General features: G+C 46.6%; 1 protein-coding gene across 1 annotated transcript in view; it reads right to left on the bottom strand.

Annotated features, from left to right (window-relative positions):
• Positions 1-15,516, bottom strand: part of ADAMTS15 (ADAM metallopeptidase with thrombospondin type 1 motif 15) — a 49,295-nt gene that overhangs the window by 14,294 nt on the left and 19,485 nt on the right. The window contains exons 2-4 of the mRNA XM_083162881.1: positions 7,139-7,271; positions 3,919-4,086; positions 586-869 (exon numbers count right to left, since the gene is read on the bottom strand). Coding sequence (XP_083019007.1) covers positions 586-869; positions 3,919-4,086; positions 7,139-7,271 — 585 coding nt within the window. The remainder of the gene's footprint in view (positions 1-585; positions 870-3,918; positions 4,087-7,138; positions 7,272-15,516) is intronic.

Genomic DNA, 15,516 nt, shown 5'->3' with positions numbered 1-15,516 from the left:
AGTAGTGCCATGCACTGTGATGTGATATAGTGGTGCCTCGCACCTTGATACAGTAGTGCCACATGCTGTGATACAGTAGTGCCTTGCACCTTGATACAGTAGTGCCACGAGCTGTGATACAGTAGTCCCAGATTTTCAGACATGTTCCATGTATATACATACTTTAATAACCCATTGTAATGGAAATCATGCATTTAGTAACTGTTATATAAAGCACATTATTATCTATATATTAAAAACAGAAGAATAACTTTTATGAGTGACATATTTCTATGATGCCGATGTCTGAGTAGGGCATCACATAGATTTGCAGAAAAAAAATTGGCGCTGTAATTGGTTGCTTCGTTTAAGAGTTATGTGGTAAAACATCTGCATGCCATTTACAATGCATCACCATTGTGCTCTGGAAAATGGAACCGTTAGTGAATTCTCCCTGTGCACCTGCTGGGTGACCTGGAACATGTGACCCGCTGGTGGAGGGTCTAGAAGCTGTAACAGTTATTTGCGGCCACCCACTAAGCAGGGCACATCAGCTAGTGAAGGGTTAGCATATACTGTACTGCCTATGGTGATATCAGTTCTTACCTTATACCGCTTGGTGTTGTGCTTCTCCACACATGCCCCATGCAAGCAAAACTTTCCATCGCTGCAGCTGGTGCCGTCCGCCCAAGGAAAGTGTCGCGTCTGGCACACAAGTTGCCCCCGGGCTCTGCCCGTGCACCACAGTTTGGTGCAGTACTGCATGTAAGGGCAAGGTTTGGACCCCAGGCCAAATGCCAGCTCACACTGTCGGTTCAAACCATAAACTGTACCCGGCAACTCATCAGGCAAAGAGATAGGCTTCGCTGGCTCGTCCAATAGGCACTCACCTAAACACAACATGAAACAGAGCACAGGGTTAGACAGTTCCAAGACACCTGAGGACCACTGCACAAAGCTGGCACAGCCAGGGCACAGCGGCCACCTGTCCTGGGGATGTCACTATGGCATTGTACATAAGGCGACATTGGTACAGACTGACTATGGCACTCTCACTATGGCACTCTATATAAATCAGCATTAGCACAGACTCTCCGTGGCACTGTACATAAGCCGGCATTGGCACAGACTCACCGTGGCAATCTATATAAGCCGGCATTGGCACAGACTCACTGTGGCACTCTTCATAAGCACACATTGGCACAGACTCACTTTGGCACTCTACATAAATCAGCATTGGCACAGACTCATTATGGCACTCTACACAAGCCGGCATTGGCAAAGACTCACTCTGGCACTCATTATAAGCTAGCATTGGCACAGACTCACTATGACACTCTACATAAATCAGCGTGGGCACAGACTCACTGTGGCCCTCTACATAAGCCGGCATTGGCACAGACTCACTGTGGCACTCTACATAAGCCAGAATTGGCACATACTCACTGTGGCACTCTACATAAGCCTGCATTGGCACAGACTCACTGTGGCCCTCTACATAAGCCTGCATTGGCACAGACTCACTGTGGCACTCTACATAAGCCAGAATTGGCACAGACTCACTGTGGCACTCTACATAAGCCCGCATTGGCACAGACTCACTGTGGCACTCTACATAAGCCCGCATTGGCACAGACTCACCGTGGCACTCTACATAAGCCCGCATTGGCACAAACTCACTGTGGCCCTCTACATAAGCCCGCATTGACACAGACTCACTGTGGCACTCTGTTGGTAAAAAATGCTCAGGTCATTCTTTCAATGCTGAAGACTAATTATATTTCCAAGGGATGATCTGTGGGTAACGTAGGGTTCACAAATAACAAGTTTAAAGTAAATGTTAAGTCAAGAATAGAACATTATTTAGATTTTTCTAGACAGAAACTGAGTAAACTATTTAATACCCCCTATTATGCGGAATTGCTTATTAATGTAAACAGTCCGCTCTGGTTTACCTTACCTGTCAACATATCACCGACACATCAAATTTCCCAGTGATAATCTGCTGACATGAATGGGTACCGTCTCCAGATTTCCTGCCCTGAAGGCTACAAACACATGTTGTCCCCTATCCCCTGCACAGAGCTCGATCTGACAACACATGAAGCCAGATTTCATGTCACGTTTACAAATAAAACCGGATGCCAGGAATAAAATGTTTAAAAAGGCGTCATATCTAAGCCAACAATCAGACTAAAGCAATCAGCTGTGGAAATCATTAGAGGCTGCAGACAGTTGTCAGTGTACCCCTGATGTACCATACTAGTAGTATCCATTCCACAGCTGTCAGTGTACCCCCGATGTACCATACTAGTAGCATCCATTCCACAGCTGTCAGTGTACCCCTGATGTACCAAACTAAGAGAATACATGCCACAGCTGTCAGTGTACCCCTGATGTACCAAACTAAGAGAATACATGCCACAGCTGTCAGTGTACCCCTGATGTACCATACTAGTAGCATCCATGCCACAGCTGTCAGTGTACCCCTGATGTACCATACTAGTAGCATCCATTCCACAGCTGTCAGTGTACCCCTGATGTACCAAACTAAGAGAATACATGCCACAGCTGTCAGTGTACCACTGATGTACCATACTAGTAGCATCCATTCCACAGCTGTCAGTGTACCCCTGATGTACCAAACTAAGAGAATACATGCCACAGCTGTCAGTGTACCCCCGATGTACCATACTAGTAGCATCCATGCCACAGCTGTCAGTGTACCCCTGATGTACCATACTAGTAGCATCCATTCCACAGCTGTCAGTGTACCCCTGATGTACCAAACTAAGAGAATACATGCCACAGCTGTCAGTGTACCACTGATGTACCATACTAGTAGCATCCATTCCACAGCTGTCAGTGTACCCCTGATGTACCAAACTAAGAGAATCCATGCCACAGCTGTCAGTGTACCCCCGATGTACCATACTAGTAGCATCCATTCCACAGCTGTCAGTGTACATCTGATGTACCAAACTAAGAGAATCCATGCCACAGCTGTCAGTGTACCCCTGATGTACCATACTAGTAGCATCCATGCCACAGCTGTCAGTGTACCCCTGATGTACCAAACTAGTAGCATCCATGCCACAGCTGTTAGTGTACCCCTGATGTACCATACTAGTAGCATCTATGCCACAGCTGTCAGTGTACCCCTGATGTACCAAACTAGTAGCATCTATGCCACAGCTGTCAGTGTACCCCTGATGTACCATACTAGTAGCATCCATGCCACAGCTATCAGTGTACCCCCGATGTACCAAACTAGTAGCATCCATTCCACAGCTGTCAGTGTACCCCTGATGTACCAAACTAGGACTATCCATTCCACAGCTGTCAGTGTACCCCCGATGTACCAAACTAGGAGCATCCATGCCACAGCTGTCAGTGTACTCCCAATGTACAATACTAGGATCATCCATTCCACAGCTGTCAGTGTACCCCTGATGTACCATACTTGGAGCATCCATTCCACAGCTGTCAGTGTACCCCCGAAGTACCAAATTATGAGCATCCATGTCGCAGCTGTCAGTGTACCCCCATTGTACCATACTAGGAGTATCAATTCCACAGCTGTCAGTGTACTCCCGATGTTCCAAACTAGGAGCATCCATACCACAGCTGTCAGTGTACCCATGATGTACCAAACTAGTAGCATCCATTCCACAGCTGTCAGTGTACATCAATTGTATCAGCCAAGAGCCTCTGCTGTACAGCAGTCAGTGTACCCCCATTGTATCAGCCAGGAGCCTCTATTGCACAGTTGTCAGTGTACTCCTGATGTACAGTATCAGTCTGCGTGTTCTTAATGTTTGCATAATATCTGGAGCATCACTGTATTTTATATGTATGGTATTATTGATAAATATATCAGCATAGTTCTGGTCCCATTTTCCTGACAGTTTTGGGGGAAATCTCTCCGGTTATCCTCACCATGTCCACTGTCCAAAAAATCTGTGATGATGGCGGCACTGCACCCAGACCAGGGGTTTGCGCGGTCAATCTGGATCAGCGTCGGCGACATCATGTGATTCTCCTTCAGTTTCCCAAACACCTCCTCACAGGCCTTAACATTGTCGTGGGGCATATTGAACACATGACCTGCAGGAGAGAAGGACACAGATAAGGGGAGACTGTAAGACAAGCTGTAACACTGGCCAGTAGTGATATACTCCCTGCACACCCCGGGGCGGTTACTGTCCATTGCACAGGTTACAGAAAACATTGTACCAGGGAGGGGAGCACTAATCTGTAGGCGATATGACGAACGTCTGTACGTAAGTGGATGTGGATGTCTGTAAATCATCTCGTCAGACGCTACACCACAAATCAAAGGTGACAGAGGGTTTATTACTGCTGACATGTCCATCTACCATTTTCTGAAGTCCTTAAATATCTCAGTCAGGGTTCCCTATGGGATAGCTGCAAAGTGTAGGATTAGTTCTATGGGCCTTATTCTAATTCACTCTTTCTGACAAAATCCTTCTTAGATGGACAAAACCATGTGCACTGCAGGTGGGGCAGATGTTACTTTGGCAGAGAGAATTAGATTTGGGTGGGGTTTTACTTTAAAGTGATATCTATATTGCAGTGTAAAAATAAAGCAGCCAGTATATACCCTGCACAGAAACAAAATAACTCCCCCAAATCTAATTCTCTCTGCACATTTTACATCTGCCCCCCTGCAGTGCACATGGTTTTGTCCATCTAAGAAGGATTTTGTCAGAAAGAGTGAACTAGAATAAGGCCCTATGTGCGCATCCCTACTCTGCTAGAGGTCACATGAGACATTGTTACCAGGACCAGATCAAGGCTGATGCTTGGAGGTTAGGAGCAATGACATTGCGGGGGCCTCCACAAGTAAAATTGCTGCCAACCCCCCACCCCCTGAGCCAGATGTACTAAGCTTGAAAAGTGATAAAGTGGATAGTGATAAACAACCAGCTCATAACTGCCATGTCACAGGCTGGGTTTGAAAAGGGACAGGTAGGAGCTAGCCAATGGTGTAACAATGGCACTTCAGCCCAAGTGGTGGCTTGGGGGAGCCGGTGTTGTGATGGCGCATGTACTTTACAGATTCCATTGGGTCTGGACGTCTGTAAAGAATCTGATGAAAACGTCCTTCCAAAAATGGCCACTGCCTTGCAGGAGACAGATTCTAAAGGTCCCTCTGGGTATAACGCTACCCAAAAGTTCCAGAAGTAAATCCCTGGCAATGGGCATGTAACTCCCAGGCAGTGAGCATGTAACCTACTGGTAAAAAAAACACTGGTAATGAATAAGAGATCCCTGGCTACAAGCATGACACCCCTGGTAACAAGCATGACACCCCTGGTAATGAGCATGTAACTCCTGTCAATTAGCATTTAACCACTGACATCTAGGGTGACATTTAATAAGATGAGAGATTCAGAAAGTGAGGCAATCATTTACACTGCAAAATTGGTTTGATTTTGCAGTGTAAATGATTGCCGCTTTAAAAAAAACTGGAGATTTCTTACCAAATCTCTCACTTTCTGAAGCTCTCATCCAATTAAAGTTCAACCCTAGCATTTTGGTAGAAAAAAAAAAATGCATGGGGGTGGGGTGCCAAACATTTGTTTGGGGGGGCAAAATTTAAAGTTACGCCACTAAACATACATGAAAATGCTGCAAACGTTAACATCCTCATTATCTGCGCAGGTATAACAAATGAACAATAGAGTGTGCTGCATTTTATAAATGTAAATGAGGAGGTAACATCGAGAACACTAGGGTGAGACTGGGCTTGGATGAGACCATGGGCTGTCATTTTTCAAACCCAGGGCCAGATGCACTAAGCTCCAAAAGTGATAAAATGGAGAGTGATAAACCGCCAGCCAATCAGCTCCTATCTGCCATGTCACAGACTGTGTTTGAAAAATGTCAGGCAAGAGCTGATGGGTTGGTTGTTTATTACTCTCCATTTAATCACTTTTGAAGCTTAGTACATCTGACAACCAGTCTGTAAGTTGACAGGAGCTGATTGGCTGCTGCATTAATACCTGCCACTTTATCACCTCACCAGGCTTAGTACATCAGCCCCAAGTGTCCTATCTGTAATGTGCTCTTCCTCAGCCTGGATTGAGGTGAAGGATCTCTTACAAACGTCCCAGCAGGACAAAGTGGCAGTAATCTGGCCTAGCCCCGCAGCAGCACTGGAACAGGAATGTAATGTGTAAACAGTAACATTCGCGGAAACATTCTGCCTGACATTATTACTAACTGGAAATACAATGAGCCACACCCGCCCGCGTGGGTGACATTATTGATCTGAGCCATCAGGCTAGCAGTACAGCACTGGTGCTGCTGCAGAACCATGCACTGGTGGCAGTTCTGCCCTCTCAGGTTGCTTATTAATGGTTGGAGATAGATACAATGTTCCGGCTGTGAGGGTGCCAGCAGTCAAAAGGCGGAACCCTACATCCCGATATGGAGACTCCCGACTGGAGCTCCATAGTTGGGGCAGTACGGATGGTGTAATGGTTAGCATTACTGCCTCACAGCACATGGGTTTGATTCCCACCACAGCCCTAACTATGTGGAGTTTGTATATTCTCTCAGTGCTTGCATGGTTTTCCTCCGGCTACTCCGGTTTGCTCCCACATTCCTAAAAATATACTGGTAGGTTACATTTTTGCAAACAAAAATTAACCCTAGAATGTCTGTGCGCATGTACATGTGGTAGGGAATATAGATTGTAAGCTCCACTGGGGCAGGGACTGATGTAAATGTTCAACTATATTTTGTAAAGCGCTGCGGAATATGTGTGCGCTATATAAAGAACTGGTAATAATAATAGTAACATTTTCAAACACCTCCACTTGCCACAATAGACAGTTCCGGATCTAACGTTACACCCCTCAGGTAGACCCGGTTACTGGATGTCAGACAGCACCAACGGTTCCAACAGAGCAAAACATTCTAAATGGTTCTGTGCCTCTCTCGTCAGCTTGTAGCTGTATCTTTGCTTTATCCAGCATTTTTCCTACACATGGTTAATTAATTCCTCTCCTCATCAGAGATCCCTGTGAGACTAATTTGGACCCTTCTCTGCTGGGGTCACTGACCGGTGAAGTGTTTAGCTTCCAGTCCTGAAATCATTGCCCTATTAACTGTGTTCCGGGACACTCACCGAGTTCATGAGCTGTGGTGAAGGCGGATGGGAGCCCATCATCCTCTATCACGGAGCAGCTGCGCTTAGGATCACACATTGTGCCCACGTCCGCCATTCCTAGGGTGTCGCAAGTGGAGGCACCGCACAGGTCCTGCAGGGAAGGGAAAGAAACGTCATTCTCCTCACATTTTACCGAGAATATTTATTTATTTATTAACAGTTTCTTATATAGCGCACACATATACCGCAGCGCTTTTCAGAGAATATTTGAACATTCACATCAGTCCCTGCCCCAGTGGAGCTTACAATCTATATTCCCTACCACATGTACTGTACACGCGCACACAGACATTCTAGGGTCAATTTGTTGTGAGCCAATTAAATTACCAGTATATTTTTGGATTGTGGGAGAAAACCGGAGTACCCAGAGGAAACTCATGTAGGCATGGGGAGAATATACAAACTCCGCACAGTTAGGGCCATGGTGGGAATAGTACCCATGATCTCAGCGCTGTGAGGCAGTAATGCTAACCATTACATGATCCGTACTGCCCCCTTTCCACCGAAATCACGAGGCATGCTGGGCTCGCTTGGCCATGCCTGGTAGATTAATTGATGAATTCAATAAATAAAAGAGGTCCACTCGAGAACAGTAATGGGAACGATAATGGCTCACGCAACCAGACAGCTGTGTGACCTGCAGAGCGCAGCACAGCTCAGACAGTACCGAAACGGAGCAATCATTGTGTTTGTACATTAACCACCTCTGCCAGGCATTCCTCTAGACGATGTCCCTGGCACCTTACACATACCCAGAGTCCTTTTGTTTGGGCTGTTTTATGTAATAGTTCATAAGTACACATGAAAGAGTCGATCTGGCATCCGGGGAAGGCTGTGAATGCTATGAAATTACTCATTTTCATTTGTGCCAGCTTAAGAACCATTTTGATTGTTTAAATAGTCGGGTTCGTTGGCAGAACCCTCTGTTATTTATGGCAGGGGTCCAGCTTTTGTCAAAGGTTTCTGTTAGGGAGCATGCCTTTGCCTGAGATTGGGGCACCCCATCCTTTCTAAACATTGCATGGAAGGGAAATGTAGCACTTTTAAAGGGAAATTCGTCCATTGAATTTCAGTGGGTGACATCCTGTATGAATCCAGAATAGGGCACCCACCAGTTTTACAGCAAGTCAGTAGTCGGTGATAATTGCATGATGTGATAAAAAGTAATTAGCAAATATTGGTATAATTTCTTTATTATGTTATTAATCACTGAGCCATTATTCATAAACCTTAGTATTTTTGTAATCCTGGTTGTATAGCACCTGTATGTATTTATCCTGTTGTATTACCACACCTGCCTGTTATTATATGACTTCCTAACGCTATCCTTTAGCTAAGGCCCCAGGTATTATACAGTACCTGTGCCTTACCACACCCATACTGCTGACATTTGTCCTTCGGTTCACCTTCATGACCTACTTTGCAGCACTTTCCCCGTACATTCCTGTATAAGAACAGACAGCATGTCCTGGCACCCTCCCCGTAAACACGATGGGACACGGATGGCTACCCCACCTGTGTGGACTGGGGGCCATTGTTTCGTAAAGGTAGCGCTATTCTCAGGATTTAAAGAGCTAAGACCAGAGGCAGGATTCCTGTACGCATGTATCACAGAAATCACGTGTGGATTTAATGTCTTGCATTGTTGCCTATGTGTAATTATTGATGGACTCTGAATACTGGAATGGGTTGTTCTAGGTAACGGGTGATAAGAGATAAGATATAAATTACAGTAAGGGGTCAATTTACTGTAGCTTTGAAAATGAAAAGTTATGTTACCCATAGCAACCAACCAGATTCTGTCTATCATTTTCTAGGATGCAATACAGAATACATTGGTTACTATGGGCAAAAAAATCAAAAAAAAAAAATGCAGGTCAACTTTTTCAACCATCAACCATTTGGTCAATGTCGATCTACTGCATGTCAACCTTTTGTCAATGTCGACCTAAAGACACTGTTATCCTATGATCCGGATATGGCCCCGGATAGAGCGTATTTGCGCATGTGCATGGGGCAGTGCGGCATTAATCCGCATGGTAAGCAGCGTCGTTTGCTGTTGAATCACCCCTATAGTGTGTGCAGAACGTGTCATGTACCCTATGTATCATTATTCCAGATGGAATGTACTGTTTGCATACATGGAATCAGTTGCAGCTATGTGCACTGAACCAACATTCGGTTAATAGATGAATAATACAGGAAGAGAAGACTCCGATTCTAGGTCTCTCACCTTTGTCCCCAGCCTTGCACAAGTTAATTATGAATCTGAACCTCAAACAATCAGTAAATGTCTATACTGAACTCCTGATGAATTATGATGAGGTGAGTGGAACCAAAGGCTCCACAGGTAGGTAGGATAGATATATATTTACAGTGAGAACACAAAAGATACATAGGTCCAGCCTGGCCTCATGGTGGAGGGGAGATTACTGACCCCAGAAATGATCTGGATCAATCATTCGCACAACAGAAATCCGTCTGCAGATTGTATTAGTGAATTTGCCATCACCAACCATGCGGTACGGAATTCCTCTGCCAGCCGCCCATAGAGTCAACAACTAATTCCTATGCCGACGCCCTTTCTTCCAGTCACATTGGATGAACTCTGGTCCCCTGAATGGTCCTTGGTATGATAAGCAATTGTATTGATTTCCAATATATTTATACTTATTAGTTAGTTGCTTCTGCGGTGCTTTATTTTTATCCGAGGCATTTATTAATCAACAACTGATGGACCAGTGGTTTCCCATAGTGTAAGCATTGCCACGGCCTTGGTGCACAACCCTGCATTCATCTATATAATACCCCTTTCACACAGAAAATGAAATACCCGGGTGAAGCAGTTCCACCCGGGAATTTCATTAAATACACGGGTCCTTTTTCTGTGTGAAAGGGCACACCCGTGTCCAGGGATTTATGACCCGTGTTGACCCTTTCACACAGAAGAAATACCCGTGTTATTCAGCAAATTACCGGGTAGAAATTTTCAACCCGGTAATTTAATCTTCTGTGTGAAGGGGGGTCAGGCTGCTCCCGGCAAATTGACACGGCATTTGAAATGCCGTGTATTTGCCGGGATTTTCAGACTTTTCTGTCTGAAAGGGGTATTATACTGCCTGTGCCCATAATCCGTCGCCAAGACTTCTGGGAGTGGTCAGCACCATCTAGCTGTAATCCTATGTGTCACTCTGTAATAAGCGGAGGCAGGATTCTTTCATGTTGTCCGCACTTGTACTGTATGATACATACTGTATGATACCGTAGAATCTGTTTACAGTGTTATTATGCTGTCATCACAATGTAACAATAACATCCTGGTAGGACAGAGATCTTTCTTATTTCTGTCTCAACAAGGATTTCTTCCTAGCGGCTCCTTTGATGGGGCCCCCAATACATTTAAAGGTGGGGTCATAAATCTGACTTCCAAATTGCAAGCTAAAGAGAAATGTGTAATTGTCAGTCCCTTAAGAATGTTTTCAGCAGTGTGCAAATGATGGTAATTTCCCTGGGTGACAGAACCACGTGCAATCAGTACATGCAATAAGTACATGGAAACAGTCTGTGCAATCAATCAGACCATGCAATCAATCAGACTGTGCAATAAGTACATGCAATCAGTCTGTGCAATCAGTGCATGTGCAATCAATCAGTCTGTGCAATCAATCAGACCGTGGAATCAGTATTTGCAATCAGTACATGGAATCAATCTGTGCTATCAATCAGTACATGCAATGACCGTACAATCAGTGCATGGAATCAGTCTGTGCAATCAATCAGACCATGCAATCAGTACATGCAATCAGTCTGTGCATTCAATCAGACCGTGCAATCAGTACATGCAATCAGTGCATGGAATCAGTTTGTGCAATCAATCAGTACATGCAATCAGTGCATTGAATCAATCAGACCATGCAATCAGTACATGCAATCAGTGCATGGAATCAGTCTCTGCAATCAATCAGACTGTGCAATCAGTTTGTGCAAACAGTACATGCAATCACTAAATGCAATCCATACATTAAGATATTATTATAAAAGGAGGTACTTGTGTATTATCACGGCGCCCGCAAAATCGGCCACAAATCACATGCAATATCGCATGCGATTTGCGGCCGTTTTGCCGCGATTTCCTGCCGATTTGCATGCTATTCCATCCTTGCACTATCCAAGTCAGCCCGAAGCGTGGCGAGCGGACGCGGTACGCATCCTCCCGACCTGTTCATACTCCCACTATCCACGTCGGCGTGGAGCTGATTTTCTAAAGCGTGGCGAGCGCAGCGAGTCACCGAGCCCGAAGTGTGGCGAGCGGATGTGGAAAACAATCCCGAAGCGGGGCGAGCGCAGCGAGTCACCGAGCCTGAAGTGTGGCGAGCGGATGTGGAAAACAATCCCGAAGCAGGGCGAGCGCAGCGAGGCCCGCGAGGGGACATGGATTACGATTGTTTTCTGCGTCCACTCGCCACGCTTCGGGCTCAGTGGCTTGCTGCGCTCGCCACACTTTATAAAATCAACTCCACACCGACGTTTCGGGCTGACTTGGATAGTGGGGGTGTGCAAGGATTGAATAGCATGCAAATCATCAGGAAATCGCGGCAAATCGGGCGCTAAATCGCATTTGGTGCAGTAAAGGTGCGTACACATGGGGCAATATGATCACTGGCAATATATTGCTAGCAATCATATTGCTCAGTGTCCCGTTTTCATCTGCGACCAGAGATGGTCGCATATGAAAATGTCACATTGCCGGGAGAAGAGGCAGTGGAAGTCGCATGCTCCTCCAACCAGCGACCATCCAGGGGCTGAAAACGGGAGCGCGCACCCGGCGATTTATCGCTGTGCACACTCCAATCACTGGCAATATGGTCACTCAGCGACCATATTTCCAGCGATATTTGCTATAACCCCCCCCCGTGTGTATGCAGAGTGTGTAATAAAGAACAGAGTGAAGGATTACTGGCGTTAGTAAATGGATACATTTTGATTAAGATGGTGCTATAGGCCTGATTCAGACCTGTCAGTAAGGCTGCAATTTTTGCAGATGGACAAAGTTATGCTGCACTGCATATGGGGCAGATGTAACAGGTGCAGAGAGAGTTAGATTTAGGTGAGGTGTGTTCAAACTGAAATGTTTTAAACAGGTTAAGTCAGTGGTTCCCAAACAGTGTGCCGTGGCTCCCTGGGGTGCCTCGGGACACATGCAGGGGTGCCGCGGCTTGGTGGTCTAGGACCAACTCAAATTATTAATGGTTAATTATTTATGAGCAAAACCAGTGCTGGTGGCTGCCAATGATAGAATGTGTACAAACGGAAACAAATCCTGCCCTTTACCACATAACTGCCGCTAAGAATCGCATATAAACCCAATCTAAATATTTTTTTTTGGACCTAGGGGTGCCGTAAAAAAAATTCTGATTCTCTAGGGTGCCCTGAATCAAAAAAGATTGGGAACCCCTGGGTTAAGTGATACGAAAGGCGCTTCACCACAGGTGATGGGAATCAAAAATTAAGAGGGAAGTGCAGAAATAAAGCATTGTGTCCCTCCTGGGGAGGGTCATGTTGGGAGGTATGCAGACAGTATTTACCCTGCACAGAAACAAAATGACTAACAAAAATCTAAGTTTCGCTTCCGGAAGATTACTGACAACTTGGGGGTAACTTGGGGGTAAAGCAGCAATCATTTGAAGTGTAAATGATTGCCGTTTTTAAAAAAACTGGATATTTCTTACCAAATCTCACCCCTTGTCTTAACTGATCACTGCATTGTCCTGGATGACAGTAATCATACATACAGTGAATAACGGTATAGCATACTTGCCTACCCTCCCGCATGCGCGTATGTCTGGAAATGGCAGGGGTCGGCGTGGGGTCACAGCCGGTTGCGGAGGCCGTGCTGCTGTGTGTGCATGCACGCACAGGAAGTCTATGGCAGTCTGGCTCTGCTGCATCTGCATCAGGACACTGACAGAGGAGCTGGAGAGCCGGCAGCCGGGGCCCCGCCCACCACACACACAGAGCAGGCTCTGGCTCCGTGCATCTGCAGATCAGGCCTTCCCTGCTCCTCTCCCTGCTCAGCTGCCTCCCTCACCAGTGCGCTGCCGGTTCCCTGCACCTCCTAAGAAGACAGAGCAATATAGAAAGGTATAGACTTGGGGGGGCTTATTACACAAGGGGGGCTGTGTGTAATATAGTGGTGTGTACAGGCTGTAATATGGGGGGGGGGGGGGGTAGCTGTATGTACTGTGTAATATGGGGAGAACTGTTTTCAAATGGTATATAGTGGTGTTTGTACTGAGAATAATGTGGGGGGCTATGTGTACTGTAATATGGGGGGTGCTGTGTGCTATGTTATATGGTTTTGTGTGTGTGCTAAGAGTAATGTGGGGTACTAAGTGTATTGTAATGGGGGGTGCTGTGTGTACTGGGTGTAATATGCCGGGGCTGTGTAATGTAATATAGTGGTGTGTAATCTGGGGGGCTGTGTCCAGGTCCGAAACTAGGGTTTCTGGTGCCCGGGGCAAGACATTCATTTAGTGCCCCCCCGCCAAAAAAAAATATTATATATATATATATATATATATATATATATATATATATATATATATATATATATATATGCTTACAGACAGCAGAAGGGTGATATTAAACCAACAAACAAGCCGATATTCTATATAGGATTACAAATAAGGACAGTGCGCGCCGTAGGCACGCGTTAAAAATTTAGGGCATTTTTTTTTGGGGGGGGGGGGTGTTGGTCCAAACACTAGGGATGAGTGTGCACCTGTGTAGAAGAAGGTACTGGATAGAAAAGTGGTTGTCCCTGTTCGTCCAGTATGTGCTGCAGCAGAGGTGGGGAGTGAGCGACACTTGGGCAGGTGCAGAGATTCCCAAGAGGGAGAGAAACTAAGGGAGAGTGACAAAGTATAGTTTAGACAGTGGGGTCCCTGTGGCGGGTGTACGCTGCTGCTCCCCACTTACATGAGTAGAGGTGGAGAGTGAGCGATACACGAGCGACACGTGGATTCCCCGGGATGAGAGGGGGCAGATAGGGGACAACGTCCGTGCGATTGCACCGTGTCCCTAGCGACAGAAATTAAAAAGAAATGTAAATGCTAGGTCAGAGATACCTGGCAGCGTCACTGACGCTGCATGTAGCCGGCGTCCGTCACCCACTAAGCCGGGAGAAACAAGGAGCGTTGCGTCACTCTGACAGTGGTGCCTGCCCGATGCTTGGTCTCCCCCTCTTTGGCTGCTGAGCGTTAGCCGGATAGAAAAGGAACTGCCGGGTTGCTGGTTCCAGCGGCAGCTGCACGCAAAGTCCCACCGTCAGCTGACATCTGGTACGTGTCAGTGTGATGGAAGGGATTGGGGGGTGTGCCCAAGGGATCAGACGGCCGTTTCGCAGACTCGCTTCTTCATTGTCTCCCGGACCTGACAGCGCCCCCTCCAGCGCCCGGTGCGGTGCGCGTGACCCCCTAGCGCCCCCCCCCCCCCCTAGTTACGGCCCTGCTGTGTCTAATATAATGGTGTATATCAGGGTTGCCTACAATTTGTGAATGAGCCACCTGCTGCCCCGCACTTTAGTTTTAGTGTATAGCTCCCCTAAAATACAGACTTGTGAATGCGCAAGTCCAGAATGCCCGGAGAGGGAGCAGTGGTGCCTGCATGGGCGATGTCATGCGCTGGAATGGTGTGTGTGTGTGTGTGCAGGCTGTCGGCGAATTTACCAGCGGCAGGAGGCCAGGTGCTGGGTTAAGCTGAGCTGCTAATGTGTTTTTTCCTGCAGTGGACCCCTGCAGCCAGCGAGACTCGGGCGGGTGCCAATGACAGCTGCTTGCCACCTGCATTGCCAGTGAATTACCATGGGAACGCCCATGAAAAGCAGGGCATTCCCATGGCCGCGACCACGGTCTGCCACCCCATGTCCCCCATCTGCTGTGGAAGATTCGACCCGCTCAAATCTCCCTGAAAATGATTTTCAAAAGTAGTATGCGGTATAGAGAGACAAGAGGGGGGATGCACAGCGTTTGTGTCGGTTCAGATGATGGATCAGCCTCGTGATCGCTGGATGCCTGGAATCTGCTCTCAGCATTTATTTCTCTTTATAACATGGGCCAAGACTGAAATACAGTAAATGCTTTGGCATCAGCCCAGCGTCAGATGAACAAAGCTGTTATAGACACTAAGCAGGAGAGGCCTGTATGGAGCAAGGTGCAGTTCAAGATCTTTTGGGCATACTTGCCTACCTGACCCTCTCCTTCAGGGAGAAAATGCTCTGCTCCTGGACTTCCCTGGTAATGTATGATTGCCATCACCTGTGGTGAAACACCTTTCTT

This window comes from Crinia signifera, chromosome 19 (genome assembly GCF_055691185.1).
Source record: "Crinia signifera chromosome 19, ASM5569118v1, whole genome shotgun sequence".
Taxonomy (NCBI): domain Eukaryota; kingdom Metazoa; phylum Chordata; class Amphibia; order Anura; family Myobatrachidae; genus Crinia; species Crinia signifera.
This window is presented reverse-complemented; position numbering and strand designations above follow the sequence as displayed.